At 43.1% G+C, this 15013-nt stretch overlaps 2 protein-coding genes and 1 non-coding gene across 3 annotated transcripts; all 3 read left to right on the top strand.

Annotated features, from left to right (window-relative positions):
• The first annotated feature begins 1438 nt into the window (after nucleotides 1-1438).
• On the top strand, nucleotides 1439-1510 carry trnaa-cgc (transfer RNA alanine (anticodon CGC)). Its single transcript has one exon. It is a non-coding gene; the product is annotated as a tRNA-Ala (tRNA).
• A 12-nt stretch (nucleotides 1511-1522) lies between these two features.
• Nucleotides 1523-10460, top strand: dtx4a (deltex 4, E3 ubiquitin ligase a). Its single transcript, XM_077544306.1, has 8 exons — nucleotides 1523-2185; nucleotides 3041-4103; nucleotides 5838-5899; nucleotides 6885-7046; nucleotides 7127-7188; nucleotides 7297-7617; nucleotides 7733-7822; nucleotides 8801-10460. The coding sequence occupies exons 1-8, from the start codon at nucleotides 1978-1980 to the stop codon at nucleotides 9029-9031; spliced, it is 2199 nt and encodes a 732-aa protein (XP_077400432.1). The 5' UTR covers nucleotides 1523-1977; the 3' UTR covers nucleotides 9032-10460.
• A 1736-nt stretch (nucleotides 10461-12196) lies between these two features.
• On the top strand, nucleotides 12197-14175 carry msantd1 (Myb/SANT-like DNA-binding domain containing 1). The gene is made up of 3 exons (XM_077544323.1): nucleotides 12197-12792; nucleotides 12866-13171; nucleotides 13831-14175. The coding sequence occupies exons 1-3, from the start codon at nucleotides 12536-12538 to the stop codon at nucleotides 14114-14116; spliced, it is 849 nt and encodes a 282-aa protein (XP_077400449.1). The 5' UTR covers nucleotides 12197-12535; the 3' UTR covers nucleotides 14117-14175.
• Nucleotides 14176-15013: the final 838 nt, after the last annotated feature.

The following is a 15013-nucleotide window of genomic DNA, read 5'->3' as shown; positions in this document are numbered from 1 at the left end:
GATTAGCCTCTCGGAAAAAATGTGAACATTTTCTTTTTTTCCTAACAGATCCTGAATCAAAGTTATTTTTCTTGTTTTTGTGCGTGTGATTTGTCTTGACAAATGTGGGACAGTATGTTGCCCAACTAATTATAAGAAACCTTCATGCTGTGACTGCTGTCCGTCCATCTTTGTTTCAGGTATGGCTGACTCCACCAAAAGCATCCTCTTGCTGTTTTTCATCTTTGTCGGCCTGGTCGCGTTGCTCATCGTCCTGTACAAGAAGTTGAACAAGGAGACCAACGGGGAATACACCTTGCGGCGTGTCGTCTATAAGGAAGGAGGGCTCCGGGACCGCGTGAGAAGGGCGGCGGCTTTCCTGGAGGCTCGCCTGGGAGTCCAACTGTGGCCCCGCAGCATTTCCGAAGAGGACGGGGAAGAAATGCAGGATTTTCAGGAGGAGCCCAGACAAATGGAGCGGCGTTGTAGTAGTAGATGTAGCAGCAGCAGCAACAGCCAGCCCAGTGAAGGTGAAGAAGATGGCAAGCCACAGGGGTGGGACGTCAAGGCAAGGAGAGAGAGTGAGACGGAAGAGACCGCTGATGTGTTTGTAAATTTAAATCAGTTCTCTGGGAGTGTCATGTGGTCTGAGGATGCCTATCACACAACATGAGAACCTTCAAGTTTCCTTTCACTCGCCAGTAAACGCCACACCTCAAATATGCCTCCTTCACATGTCAGACATCTCGGATTTCTCCAAAAGAACGCTGACCTTGGACATAACCTATTTCCTCAAATTGAGTCAGTGCACTTGAATAAATAAATGCCATACCTTAAATAGACACCTTCACCAGTTTCAGAAAAAGGTAATTTCTCCAAAAGTCCAGATTGACCTCAGAAATGTAATATTCCTCAAATATTGGTCCCTGCTTGAATAAATGGTTTGATTCAACTGTGAATGTACTTGAAAATAAATGCCACACCTGAAATTGGCACGCCTCCTTCACATGCTGTACCTACATAGTCTTTTTAAATCAAGGATTTTCTCCAAATATCCGCAGCTAGTGACCTCCGCTCTAATCATGACTCGACTCATTGTCGGGTGCATTTGAATTAATGAATGCCATTCCTGGAATAGACATCCCCCATTCATACGTTAAGTTAAGAAATCCGGGATTTGCTCCAAAAGTCCTCAATGACTTCAGAAATTCTATTTTCTACAATATGTGGATTTGGGCCTATTAGATGCCCTGATCATCGTCGCTTGAATAATAAATAAACACTACAAATAAAAAAGTCAAATATTCCCCTTGACAGATAACGACCTCCATGTGTCATGTCATAGACAGTATTTTATGAGACATCAAATTAATTTGAATGTCTACAGCACAGGGTAAAAAAGTCCACTGATAGATAAGTCTATGGATAAATACTTACTTACGTCCATTAAATCTTATCTGGGGATGTAGCTCAGTGGTAGAGCGCATGCTTCGCATGTATGAGGTCCCGGGTTCAATCCCCGGCATCTCCACTATTTTTTTTACAGCTAGTTTGTAAAAGACTGGTTCCAACGTCATGAAAAGAAGCGTGAAATCTTATATAAACAGCAAGGCATCTCATCGAGGTGTTTTTATGATTGGCTAAAGGGAGTCTTATCTCCATTTTGATTGGCTTTTGGTTGGAGGATTAACCGTAAACGGATTTATTTAGATTCATCTGCGGATATGTTTTAATGAAATAACGAAATTACTATTATTGATGGTTTTGTATATATTTATTTATTTTTGTAAGGGCTGATGGGTATCGAGTGGTGGTAGGGCGGTCGACCAGTTGCTGTTGCACACCCGGAACTACAAACACAGCAGGTAGGATTTGCATCTGTGCCGAATATGTCGCTAAAAACGCGCACGCACAACGTCAACACAACAAGATGGACGTTGGCGGGTAGTCGCGTTGCCGTCGAGGCGCTACTGATGTGTCGGGACGACGCCGAGTAGGATGTTACTCGCGTCAGCCGTGGTCGTGTGGGAATGGCTGAACGAGCACGGCCGCTGGCGGCCCTACAGCCCGGCAGTGTGTCACCACATCGAGGCGGTCATCCGGAGCGAGCCGCGCTGCGCTAGCGTGGTCCTCGGCCAGGTGGACTCTCGCCTCTCGCCCTACATCATCGACCTGCAGTCCATGCACCAGTTCCGCCAGGACACGGGTGAGTGATCTTCCTTCCCATCTTAGTTCTAGCGCAAAATGAATGACGTCTTGTTTTTGCACTTGTGCAACTAGTCCGAAAGTAATGGGACGCGGTGGGCGTACAACGTCAAGCGTCAAAACGCATCAATCGGCAGAGAAACAAATTGATTCAGGGGTAATATTCAAGATGGAGGAAATTCGAGTCCATTTCACTAAAAGCCGGCGTTTTCCCGTGGTCTGTGTAAACGGCAGCGACCCCGAATAATGGAACGAAATCAAAGCCATCACATTTTACACCTTCAGAGGTAGTGCAGTTGTGCCTTGAGATACGACTTACCCGACTTACGATTTTAAAGCAGATACAGCTCCACACGGCTGTATTATAGTGATTGAATGTCTGCTTATGACAAACACAATGTTTATATTTATGCTGTGATACGATAAAAAAATGCCAGCTTGACTTTCCATAGCAATTGCTTATAAACGGCTTACGGCTCCATGGTGGAATGACAATGCAAATTCTAGGGGTTTGTTTTAGAGAACCGTATCGGGTCAATCTTGGCCTTATTTTTATATATCGGGTACCCATGGAGGCTGCCAATACCAGTCACAAGGCAAATAAATTCTGACATTGACTCAGTCCTCCTCGGCTGTAGTTGGCGCTATACTGCAGCAGTTTTGACACATTGGAGCATCGACATCTGCGTCAGAAAGAAAATATTTATTCACCATGTTTTGTCATTGTGTTCAATTAAATTTTAGATTTCTTAAGTACAGTACTCGGTATCGGTGAGTGAATCAAAGAGCGAGTGCTTGAACTGGTATCAGTCTGAGACAAAGTAGAATTGATGCAGCCACTTGTGCCCTTCCCCAGGCACCCTTCGAGCGGTCCGACGCAGCTTTTACGAGCCCACTTCGGCGCCCGGCCAGGGCTGGCTGTGGGAGTGGGAGAACGACGTGGGCAGTTGGACTGCGTACGACACGGAGGTGGGCATCGCCATCCAGGCGGCGCGCGACCGCCAGCAGCCCTGGCTGGACCTGGCGCCGCTGGGTTTCTGCTACCTCATCGACTTCGGAAGCATGACGCAAATCAACGGGCAGACGCAGCGCTGCCGTCGCATCCAGCGACGCGCCGATTTGGCGTACCCCTTGGTGTCGGGGCCCCTGCCCAAAACCCACCACGCGTGGGCACTCGCGTCTGCGCCTCATCCAGGAGGAATCGTAAACCTTCCCGCTGGGGGTGCGGGAATCAGGATGGGTGGGGCAGGGGTCGGTAATGGGAGCGCGTACCCCAGTGGGGCGTTGCCCGCTTCCGCTGTCACCTCTTTGGGAGCGCCCTGTGCCTGCCAGCAGTGCATGCTGCTGCTCAGTGTCAAGATGGGCACCGTGTCCAGCGCTCAAACTTTGGGTCGGAGACCGCCGCAGACTAAACCACCCAGTCCCAAACATAACAGTCACCTGACTTCTGGAGGGGCCTTGTCACTGACACTCCCACGGTTGCCATCCATCTCACGGTCACTGTCCCCTCACAGGACGGCCATAGTCGGGGCGATGGGCGGCCCCGGCGTCGTGGGCGGCGGTCTGGGTATGGGAAGTCCAGGTATCGGCGGCGGCTTCGCACACTCACTGTCCCTTCTCAGCTCGGCCACCGCCGCCCTTTCCCTCAACTCCGGCCGACCGCCGCCCCCGTCGCTCCCCCCGCCACCGCCGCCCTCGCTGACCGCCCCGCCTCACCCTTCCGCCTCGCCGCCCTGTCCGAGTCCGGCGGCGCCCACTTCGGGCCCGCCTCTCGCCTCGGCCCGCGCACCCTCACCTTCCGCCCGCGTCCTGGGACCGTTGTCTACGTCTCTGCCGCAGCGGTCAGGCCTGGCGGGGCTGAGCCGACCGGCGCTGCAGCGTCTCGCCATGGCTCAGTCCCGCGCCCTCATCGCCTCAGGGTGAGTAGAAGCGGTTGACACGTTTGATCATTTGCACATTTGTACAGTCAGTCACGTTGTCAGGTGAAAGTACATCCGGCAGATGGGCGAGCAGAGCTCTTCCGGTCAAAATCCAGAGAGCTCCACCTGTTGCTCACTGATTATCTCGCCAAGAGCACAGAGGGCAAGAGGTGTTTATTTGATTACTTTTTGCTGGTCTCTTGGTTTGTAATTTAGCAGTTATGCTGCAATAGAAATTAGTTGCCCTTTTTCAGGACTTGAAATTCTGGAACCAGGCCAAATTTATGTTTTTATTTATTTTTTCAACTAATTGTGGTTTGGGAAAAAAAATACGGGCACTCTACTGGGTTGTTTGCTGTATTAAAGTGGAATAATAATGATATCGCCTGATATTCCAAAATAAAATAAAAAAATAACCGGATATGTGTAACTTGATTTAAGGGTTGCTCATGTACAAGGGTTTCTTCCTCCCAGATGGAGGGCTGTCCTAATGCCTAATGCCGGGAGATTAGCTGCAATCCAAAGAACGTGACTTGCTGACATGCTTCTCCTTGGCTTGTTGGTAAACAAACCAAGACTGCTACAGGGAGAATGTAATAACATTGACCGGAACAGGAAGTAAACTAACCTATTGTTTGATGTTTATCTGCATTTTGAGAGGAGTTTAACGAAGAGATTTGATGAAAAATGTGGTCAGTTTGCATTATTAAACTGGAATAGTGAAAGATATCCTGCTAGAAAATGAATAATTTTGTTTGCCCTTACACAGAAAAAAAAATGTTGTCATTGAAATCTCGACATATTTTTTATTTAAAAAAAAAATACAATAAAATTAGCATATAAAAGGGTGTGACATTGTAAATAAATTAATTTAATTTTTTAAATAAAAAAGTACCATTCTTGGTTAAAAAAAAAGATTTAGTGTTACAATCCAATTTAGGATTAGCTAAATTCTGTGAAAGTTAACAGAGGGAAAGATGAGCTATGCTGGTCAAATAAGCTTCCTTATGGCCTCACGGGTAATCCATGATGTGACGACTGAATGGCCTACAACCCGAGTTAAGTCACCAGATGGGAAGAGACGGATTAGCGCTATAAAAGCAGGAGACGAGGCGCGGCGCGACAAGTCACGTCGCCGTTCAACTCAACCTAAGGAGCACGAGCGTTTATTTCGTCCCCGTCTGGATTATCGAAATATTCTCGGAGATGACCGTAATCAAATGTGGCCGACCGTAAGTATCAATAGACCTTTTGTTTCCTTTATTTAGAAAATTTAAAGCAGAAAACAATGTTCTGCCATTAGTGTGAATGCTTGATTTTAATGTACTTGTACTTCGGACGCACACTAATTGTAACATGACACAAATAGCACATTTTGTTCTTTGAGATGGGAACTCTATAGTTCACAAGTATATTTAGTTGGCAACAAACCACATGGGTTCATACCTCATAAGATCACTCTTGATGAATGTTTTCTGGTTCTCCCAGTATTTTGTTAATAAAAATACACCATGTGAAGGCCTGTCCCCATTTTTTTTTCTTTTAACCTCTAAAAGTGCTTTAACAACTGAACCTCAAGACCATGACTGTGCAAAAGCTCCTTAACTTGCTGACGTGGGATTGAACATGACATATGCTGCAGCCAGCTGTGTGTACACACCACCTGTTCACACCAGATTGGTATTAGCACCTTAACGCTGACCTGTCGCTTATCAGTGGATGTCTTTTGTGCAGGGTGCCGACGGTTCCCGTGAAGAACCTGAATGGCGCCAGCCCTGTGCACCCTGCCCTGGCTGGTAAGCATATTGATGAACATTGGAGCAAGTTATAACAGCTATACAGTTGAAGACTTGAGTCTCACAACATGACAACCTTTTTTTTCCCTCTAAAAAAACATTTATGGCATTCACACTCATTCACTGCCAGCTCAGTAAAAATCGATGTTTTGACGTCTATACCCGTCAATGGCAGCGAATGATTTTTCATTCTGATCATGAAAAATCACAAACGCCAAAAAGTTTAACGTGTTCTTTTCTTAGGGATTACCGGTATCAGTTTAACTCATTCACTGCCAGCCCAGTAAAAATCGATGTTTTGACCTCTATACCCGTCAATGGCAGCGAATGATTTTTCATTCTGATCATGAAAAATCACAAAAACCAAAAAGTTTAACGTGTTCTTTTCTTAGGGATTACCGGTATCAGTTTAACTCATTCACTGCCAGCCCAGTAAAAATCGATGTTTTGACGTCTATACCCGTCAATGGCAGCAAATGAATGATTTTTCATTCTGATCATGAAAAATCACAAAAGCCAAAAAGTTTAACGTGTTCTTTTCTTAGGGATTACCGGTATCAGTTTAACTCATTCACTGCCAGCCCAGTAAAAATCGATGTTTTGACGTCTATACCCGTCAATGGCAGCGAATGATTTTTCATTCTGATCATGAAAAATCACAAACGCCAAAAAGTTTAACGTGTTCTTTTCTTAGGGATTACCGGTATCAGTTTAACTCATTCACTGCCAGCCCAGTAAAAATCGATCTTTTGACGTCTATAGCCGTCAATGGCAGCGAATGATTTTTCATTCTGATCATGAAAAATCACAAACGCCAAAAAGTTTAACGTGTTCTTTTCTTAGGGATTACCGGTATCAGTTTAACTCATTCACTGCCAGCCCAGTAAAAATCGATCTTTTGACGTCTATAGCCGTCAATGGCAGCGAATGATTTTTCATTCTGATCATGAAAAATCACAAAAAGTGTAACATGTTCTTTTCTTAGGGATTACCGGTATCCTCATGAGCGCGGCGGGACTTCCTGTCTGCCTGACCCGTCCTCCCAAGCTGGTGCTCCATCCACCGCCGGTCAGCAAGAGCGACATCAAACCCGTGCCCGGCCTGGGCCACTGCTGTCGCAAAACCACCAAGAAGCAGGCCCGCAAAGGTTTGGAGAAAAAAAACAAAAAAACATGCTCAGGACAGGAAGTGCATCAAAACGCATCAAGTTCTGCTTTTTTGTCATAGGTAGGACCCCAGAGGAGGTAGTGAAGAGATACCTTCAAAAAGTCCGTAATCCCCCTGAAGAGGTAATTTATTGGTTAATCCCCAAAAATATTGGAAATGTCCCTAAAAATGTGGGAATAAAAAAAAAAGAAAAAAGCAGTTACTGATATATAATGTTTGCAACTGTGCAGGATTGCACCATCTGCATGGAGGTCCTGTCGGGACCGTCGGGCTACAAAGGCCCCGGCGTGGGCGGCATTTCCCGCGCTGAGTCGGTGGGCCGCCTGGCGCAGTGTGGCCATCAGTACCACCTGCAGTGCCTGGTGGCCATGTATAACAACGGCAACAAGGACGGCAGCCTGCAGTGCCCCACCTGCAAGACCATATACGGCGTCAAAACCGGGAACCAGCCCCCCGGCAAAATGGAGTACCACGTCATCCCCCACTCGCTACCCGGACACCCCGACTGCAAAACCATCCGCATCATTTACAACATTCCTCCTGGCATTCAGGTAGAGCCGACGTCATATTTTGCAATACCTCTCGTATTTATATTTAGAATTCCACTGTGTTATTTCTACGTGCAGTTTTTTTTTGTTGAGGTAATGAACCTGTTGCTTTCTTAAGGGCCTGGAACACCCAAACCCTGGCAAACCCTTCACAGCCCGCGGCTTCCCGAGACACTGCTACCTCCCGGACAGCGATAAAGGCCGCAAGGTATGCAGAGAACACCCGTTTGGAAAAACCATGATAGGCAACATATAGTTTTTTTCTTAACTCATTCACTGCCATTGACGGCTATTGATGTCAAAAATTCATTTGAACTATTTCTATTAGTTTAAATTTTTTCCACTTTTGTTAACAAGAGTATGAAAAACTAGAATTGTTTTTATTGTACATTTAGAACACATATAACATTTATGATTAATCATGAGGTAACTATTAAAGTCATTAACTACAATTAAAAAATGTATTTTTTATTTTTATTTTTTCTGGAGAAAAACAGGGGAAAAAACAATTAAAAAATTCAAATCGCCTTAGGCGATTAAATTTTGTAATCATAATTAATTAAATGACTTCATGAAATAACTATATAATAATATAACTATATATATAATAATATAAGTGGGGAAAAAAATGTTAAACTAATAGAAATAGTTAAAATGAGTATTTGACGTCTATAACCGTCAATGGCAGTGAATGAGTTAATATATGTAGTTTTAGCCGTCTGCTTTAAACACACTGCAAACACTTTTGAAAACATTCACAGTTGTTTTCATACTTTTTATACCAAAGCAGCACCTAAAAATAGCTCCCCAAGTAAGTAAAACTGTATATAAATAGTCATTCTCGCATTCAAATGTATTGCATAAGGTAAATAAAAATTGTACTTAAATACAACCCCCGCTATTCGCATGGGGTAGGCGGACCGCTACTCCCTAATGTGCATGTTTTTGTAAATTTTCACCCCCACGCCCATTAGTGGTCACAAAACTTAAAAACGGAAGCTAGTTTTACCTCGGTCGTTATACTAAAAAGTTGAAGCCAATTTTTTGGAGCTGCCACTAGAGGGAGCCCACATAGCACACTTTGAGAATCAGTAGTCTAAAAAAAACCAGCACAGCGTTGATAAGTGGATGTGTGTTGACGCCTGCATAAAGCTTCAGAAAGTGTAAGACGGCCCTACTTGTTCAGGTTCTGAGGCTGCTCCTGGTGGCGTGGGACCGCCGCATCATATTCTCCGTGGGCACCTCCAGCACCACCGGCGAATCGGACACGGTCATCTGGAACGAGGTGCACCACAAGACGGAGTTCGGCTCCAACCTGACGGGCCACGGTTACCCCGACCCGGGCCACCTGGACAACGTTCTGGAGGAGCTCAAGGCTCAGGGCATCACAGAGGACGAATGTCTTACCGGAGAATGAGCCAAACGATAAAACGGATCATGTGGAAAATCATCTTCGGGGGAGGTCATTCTTACCTTCAAGCAGGGGTGGGGGAACCTAGTTTTTAATCTGGCCCGTCTGCCGAACCTCAGAAGAGCATTTTAGAAAGCCCCAAAACGCTCATACTTTGGCGCAGATGCACATAACCACCGTTTACAGCGTCGGAATGGAAAAACGACTTTTGTTTGCATTTTTAGGCTCTGAAACATAAATTTCCCGTAAAACTACCAACACCATTTTTAATCTGTCCTTCATGCGTCAGCGTGTGCTTAAAGTTAGTCTTAGCGTTTTCACAGACGTTTTTAGCGTTAACAAAAAAGCGACAGTTGTTTTCTATTTGAAATTGCGTCTTTAGGCTAAAAAAAAATGCTGATGTCATGTAAAATAACAAAGACAAACTTTTTAAGCAAATCCGTCAAAGGTGGTACTTTGAACGTCTGGCTTCATCGTGCCCATAACGCGTCCGTCTCCCGAGCGACACGTAACTTGCAACGCACTTGCTTTCAGGCTCCAAAAGGATGATGTCATGTAAAATAGCCAACAAAAGAACATCTTTCATCCATCCATCACATGTAAACGAACCCTACAAAAGAAATGGAATGTAGAAAGCCGCACTCCAAGGTTTGCTTAACATTAAGACATTTTTGCTGTTTTTTAAAAAGTTATCAATCATATCTTTTGTCCATTTTTAACATTGTCTTTGCATTTTTTCCAAATGCTTCACTTTTTACATGGAAAACGGTGATTTTCCGTTTTTAACCGTTTCAACTTTCAAAAACATTGATGTCATGTAACCGAGAAAACAAATTGTTCTTGTTTTTCATGTTACTTACAATATTTTCCCATGCATTCACGATGGTGCTCTGAGGACTTCCCCACCCCTGTCTTAAAGGCACAGTAAGAAAAGAAAAAGCCCACATTAACCGTGATGGGTTGCATGACCTGCGATATTGCGTTTTGACACCACTGTGCACACATCTAGTACAAGTCAGTCAGTGTTAAATTACTTCATACTGTGAGACTTCATGTCAAGAATGTTAAGTGCCACCCTGGCAACTTCATTTGAGCATGGACGTTTGCTGACCTCTAGAGTTACTTTTTATCAACCGCATTCCATTCTGTTCATTTTGTCACTTCTGACAATATTATAAAACCTTCAGCTGTCATATGTTTGTATTTGGATTTTGCTTTGACTTGTTTTTTTTATATTTATTTGCATTATTTTATGTACAGATGAACATTTCTTAGTTGTTAATGCGTCATTGTTGTTACTTTTTTTTTGTCATTTTTGCTATGAAATGGTACAAAAGCGTTTATATTTTATGTATGGATGTTTGCACCTTGTATGTGTGTGTTATATATATGTTATATATGTGCACAAATTTGCATTAAAGTTTGCTTGTTTTTCCTTCATTTGTGTTCTTTTAAAGCAGAACCTCTTTTATTTACGAAACAGCAATTTTTAATAAGTGTATTTTTATTTTTGCTATTTTAAATTCACATTTGAAAGATTTATTTAAATAACACTTAAAACTAACAGTAAAAACTACTGTATTAATTTAAAAATATATATTTTTTAATTTTATTACAAAAAATAGCCTGTACATTAAACTATTAAAGTTGTTAACAGAATACGCAAATATAAATAGAATTAACTGAATTTGCTCTAAAAGTTTTTTTTTTTTTAAAACAACCTTAAATCCCTAATTCATTTTAATATGAAATTTTACATATATAGAGTGCATTGAATTGATCACAACGGCTGTGTTTGTCATCCGAGAAGGCTTCACCAGTTCATGCAACAAGGCTTGGTTAGACAGCCCAACCTGACTTAGTGTGGAAAACCCAAATATTCATGCACAGGTGCATAATTATGCTCCAATTTATGCACCCCACCAGCAGAAATGGTTTACATCCTTAGGTTGTAAACGATCATTGTTAAAATGCCTTGCAGGCCTTTGTCGATCAATAAGTCGTTAGGTGGAAACTCCCTCATTAATATTCCATTCAAGTGTAAAAACTACCTCTGCAGTGCAGTCAGCGAGGACTTTGTTTTTGTTGTTTGTCGTAGAACGATGGCTGTTTGCACCCCAAAAGAATGATATGCATTTCTGAGCGTTTCCAATTTAGAGCATAAATAGTTGGGTTTTCCATACTAACAGCTGCCGCGGTCTGTCCTAATCAAGCCTTTTTGCATGATCTGATGAAGCCTTCTTGGATGAGAGGCCAAAACGTCTTCTGAGACAAACAGAGCTGTCCAGTTGTAATCGATTCAATGCCCTGAGGGGAAAAAAAAAAGTTTTTCAAACAGTCAATTACTTGAACGACGTGAGCTGCGCCGGTTTATCTGTAGATTAGTCTGTCCCTTGGATTAACAGTCTGGATTACTTCCATTTTAAACCCTGAAAAAGAAAAGAAAGAGAAGTTAGCCAGTTGGCGCACCCTTTTTTTTTTTTGCCTTTTGGGTAAATTGGTAATTGTCATATTGTTGGCCTTATTTTTTTTATATATATATATTTTTTAGAGGGAAAAATCAGAATCGGGTTTTATTGCCCTGTAAGTGAAGGTAAAATCAGGATTTTATATTATCAATGTTGATTAACGTTAATGAGGGAAGAAAGTAATATGAACAAGTGAAGTTCAACTATACAAATGTAGAGTACAATATATTGGACTATATTCTCAAACACATTTTGTTCTAAAAAAAAACAAAAAAAAACCTAGGGCTTTATACTTGTAATAATGGGTTTTTTTTTTCTTCTAAAAAATGATTTAAAAATCAACTTAATCTCTGCAGCGATGCCATATTTATGTGACATGTCATTCTCATAAAGAGATTTTAAGTGGCCCAAAATAAGGAGGAGGGAGAGTAATTGCTTTGGGATGGTAGTTTTATTGGCGCACACCACGGTGCCCATATGTACTGTTCGCACTTTGTGAAAATGATCCGACGTGATAATTCACGTCGCAGACCCCAGTTTGAGAAGCACACACCGCAGAGAATAAACTGATTTGACAAAAGCTTTTAGAGGAAGCACAGTCTGGGCTGCCTGGTCGTCAAGGGAAACAAAAGCCAGTCTGCTCATTCCTCCCCTCCCCCGCCCGCCGCTCACATTTCAGCAATGGCGCCCGCTCACACTGCTGCCTTTCAGCTAAAAGCTTTTTATGTCACAGCCCAATGCAGCAGCAGGAAGGAAGGCCGAGCGGCAGGGGCGGGGAGGGTGGGAGTGGTTCGAGTGAAAAAGAAAGGCCTCCCTCTGCCGTCGCCGGGGCAACTGTGACATCATCGAGCACTAAAAGCTTTTAACCGGATTGCTCTCCCGCTTTAGGCCCCTTATTGAGTGCTCTTTCAGTCTGTCCGGGAGGGGGAGGTGGAAAGGCAGGCTTTAGCGTTTGCTTCCCTATTCACCCCGCAAGCTCACTGCACCACACCGAACCATAAAAGCCTTTCAAAGCCAAGGCCATTTTGGTGGGGGGAAAAAAATGGCTGCGGGAGATGATTTTGGCTATCTTATTCCTCCCCACCTGGGCGAGAAGCACCGGCGGGCCCCCAACTGGACCGACGGTGAAATGAAGGCCCTGCTCTACGTTTGGGAGGAGAACCACAATGAGCTGAAAACCAGCAAGAGGAACGCCAAGGTTTACGAGAGGATGTCGCAGCGCTTCTTCCAGCTCACGGGCGAGCAACGCTTTAAAGAGGAGATCAAGATGAAGATCACAAACATGTCCTTCCAGTACAGGCTAGTCAATCTCAAACTTCTCCATCTCGCCCTAAAAGTGTTACTTATTGTTTTTTCTTTTTCTTTTAAACAGGCGACTTAAATCCAATGCCACGGAAAGCAGCGAGACGCCCGATTGGCCGTATTATAAGGCCATCGAGAAAATCCTATCCAAGCCTTTGGAGGTCGGCGGACGAGGCAACTGGGCCGAGAACCGGGCCGAGTCCCAGACCTCGGCGGGCGCCGGGACTTCCTCGCAAGCCGCCGACAACACCTTGGCTCAACCGGAGGAGGAGGTGATGGGCTTCCTCCCCGAGTACACGGGCTCCTCGGACGAAATGGAGGTCAAGCAGGAGCTGGACTCTTGGAGCTCTGACAGCGAGCGCACGCAAGGTTCCAGGTAACCACTGAAGAGGTTAAATTTATTTGTCCTCTTTTGCCTGCTCCAAAAATATGAAGACAGATTTTTGATGTAAGAAAAAACACCTTTGCAAGATGATTTATTTAAAAACAGAGATCTCTGGACATCGTGACAGACTCCAAACATCACGTCACAGATGGAATTTCAGAGTGCCCAATGTGTCTCTTCCGCGGGGAAGATGGCTTCTTATAGTTAAACAGACCGCCTCTCTTTCATTTGTAGACAAAACATACTCTCTGGGTACTTTTCCGTGAGCGATGGCGCAAACAGAGTCAGCGGTGTGTGTGTTCGAAACAGATTCTGTTCTCAAGGACTAAATGGGTTTTCGCACAGAACACTGAGAAGGAATTTTTTTAGACCAAACAATATGTTCCAGCTTAAGGTCAAATTATACTGAGTTCAACACTACCTCACATCTACAAAACATTTCGACATGGTTAATATAAAGAATTAAAATGTTAATAATGTATAACAATGGTTAATATATGAAGTAAATAATTTAAATGTTGATAATATCTAACACCACCAAATCACCGTGATGTCACACGTACTCCTTCCCTCTGTGAATCGAGTCCTGGCTCTTATCTTGCGCCCGTGCCATGACATCAACCCGCTGTCCCTGATTATCTTCTCCTCAGCTCCCATCCGGTTTCAAGCAAGCAAAAGAGCACAAAAAGACAGCATTCCCTGAAACGGAAGAAGCTGCATCTGATGCAGGCCATGCTGCGGCAACAAAAGCGCTCCAACCAAGCCATCGAGGACACGTGCAGGGAGGTCCGGCGGGCCCTGCACCAGCAGAACCTGCTTCAGGTCCAATGTATGCAGCTGCAGGAGCGCATGATGAACCTTCTGGAGAAGATGATTCTGCCGTCATCCACAAGCGGCAAGAACCAAATAAAAAATTCCAATGTAGATTCCTTATAGTCTATAAATGTAATACATGCATGTAAAAATGCATGAGCTTGTTTGACTTGCTGTAGAAGACTTGCTGTAGAATTAAATCAAAAAGTTTGACATTATATAGGTGGTGTGTGTGTTTTAAGTCATTTCTGTGGCCTGATGAGCTTCCGTAGTTCCCCACACTGTGGGGAAAAACCAAAAATCACTCATTGTAGTACTTTGACCTGAGTTGAATTGTTTACAGCAGCGCGGGAGGACACGTCAGCAAATTCTGAACTCTACTTTATTGACAGAGAATTTTAAAATCATACCAAAAAACCCCATAGATGATATAAAAATCAAACGGTAATAGAAAAATCATTTTGAGGATACTGTGCTAAATATGTGTTTTTAGATTTTTTTTTCTAAAATCAAATGTATTTTAAAAGTAAAACTAATATATCATAAGTCTTGTGTTAAGTGTTAATTGATAAATGAATGAATCATTTGGAAATAGAATATTGTGCCTGTTATGTCATTTAATAAAAAAAATAAATCAATTCCTACTTAACCAAATTAAATAATTTCAGAAATACGTCATTTAAAAAACATACTTTTTTGCATTAGAATTAAATTAGTACTTGAGGAAGAGACGACTGCGCAAACAAGTTTTTTTTTCTAATATTCTTTCAAACTTTTTTTTTTTTAAGTAAAAGGATATGCATTTGTTAGCTGCATAAATAGAATACTGAGCAAAAATCCTATTTTAATTAATTATTGCTAAACTCCATTTTTTATCAATTTCATTTTGTTTATATTTTACAATCTATCTTAAATTAAAAAAAGCATTTAAACCATTTGCTTGTTTCGCTTTTGGACTGCCCCCGCCCACCCAGAATACCAGCCAATAAGATCGAACCATGCGTTTTGAATACTGAGCCT

The sequence above is a fragment of the Vanacampus margaritifer genome, chromosome 15 (genome assembly GCF_051991255.1).
Source record: "Vanacampus margaritifer isolate UIUO_Vmar chromosome 15, RoL_Vmar_1.0, whole genome shotgun sequence".
NCBI lineage: Eukaryota > Metazoa > Chordata > Actinopteri > Syngnathiformes > Syngnathidae > Vanacampus > Vanacampus margaritifer.
This window is presented reverse-complemented; position numbering and strand designations above follow the sequence as displayed.

Coding starts and splice junctions, on each gene's coding strand:
- msantd1 (XM_077544323.1), top strand. CDS start 12,536: ATGGCTGCGGGAGATGATTTTGGCTATCTTATTCCTCCCCACCTGGGC. Junction 12,793..12,865: donor AACATGTCCTTCCAGTACAG/GCTAGTCAATCT, acceptor TCTTTTAAACAG/GCGACTTAAATCCAATGCCA. Junction 13,172..13,830: donor GAGCGCACGCAAGGTTCCAG/GTAACCACTGAA, acceptor TCTTCTCCTCAG/CTCCCATCCGGTTTCAAGCA.
- dtx4a (XM_077544306.1), top strand. CDS start 1,978: ATGTTACTCGCGTCAGCCGTGGTCGTGTGGGAATGGCTGAACGAGCAC. Junction 7,047..7,126: donor CAAGAAGCAGGCCCGCAAAG/GTTTGGAGAAAA, acceptor TTTTTGTCATAG/GTAGGACCCCAGAGGAGGTA. Junction 7,823..8,800: donor ACAGCGATAAAGGCCGCAAG/GTATGCAGAGAA, acceptor CTACTTGTTCAG/GTTCTGAGGCTGCTCCTGGT.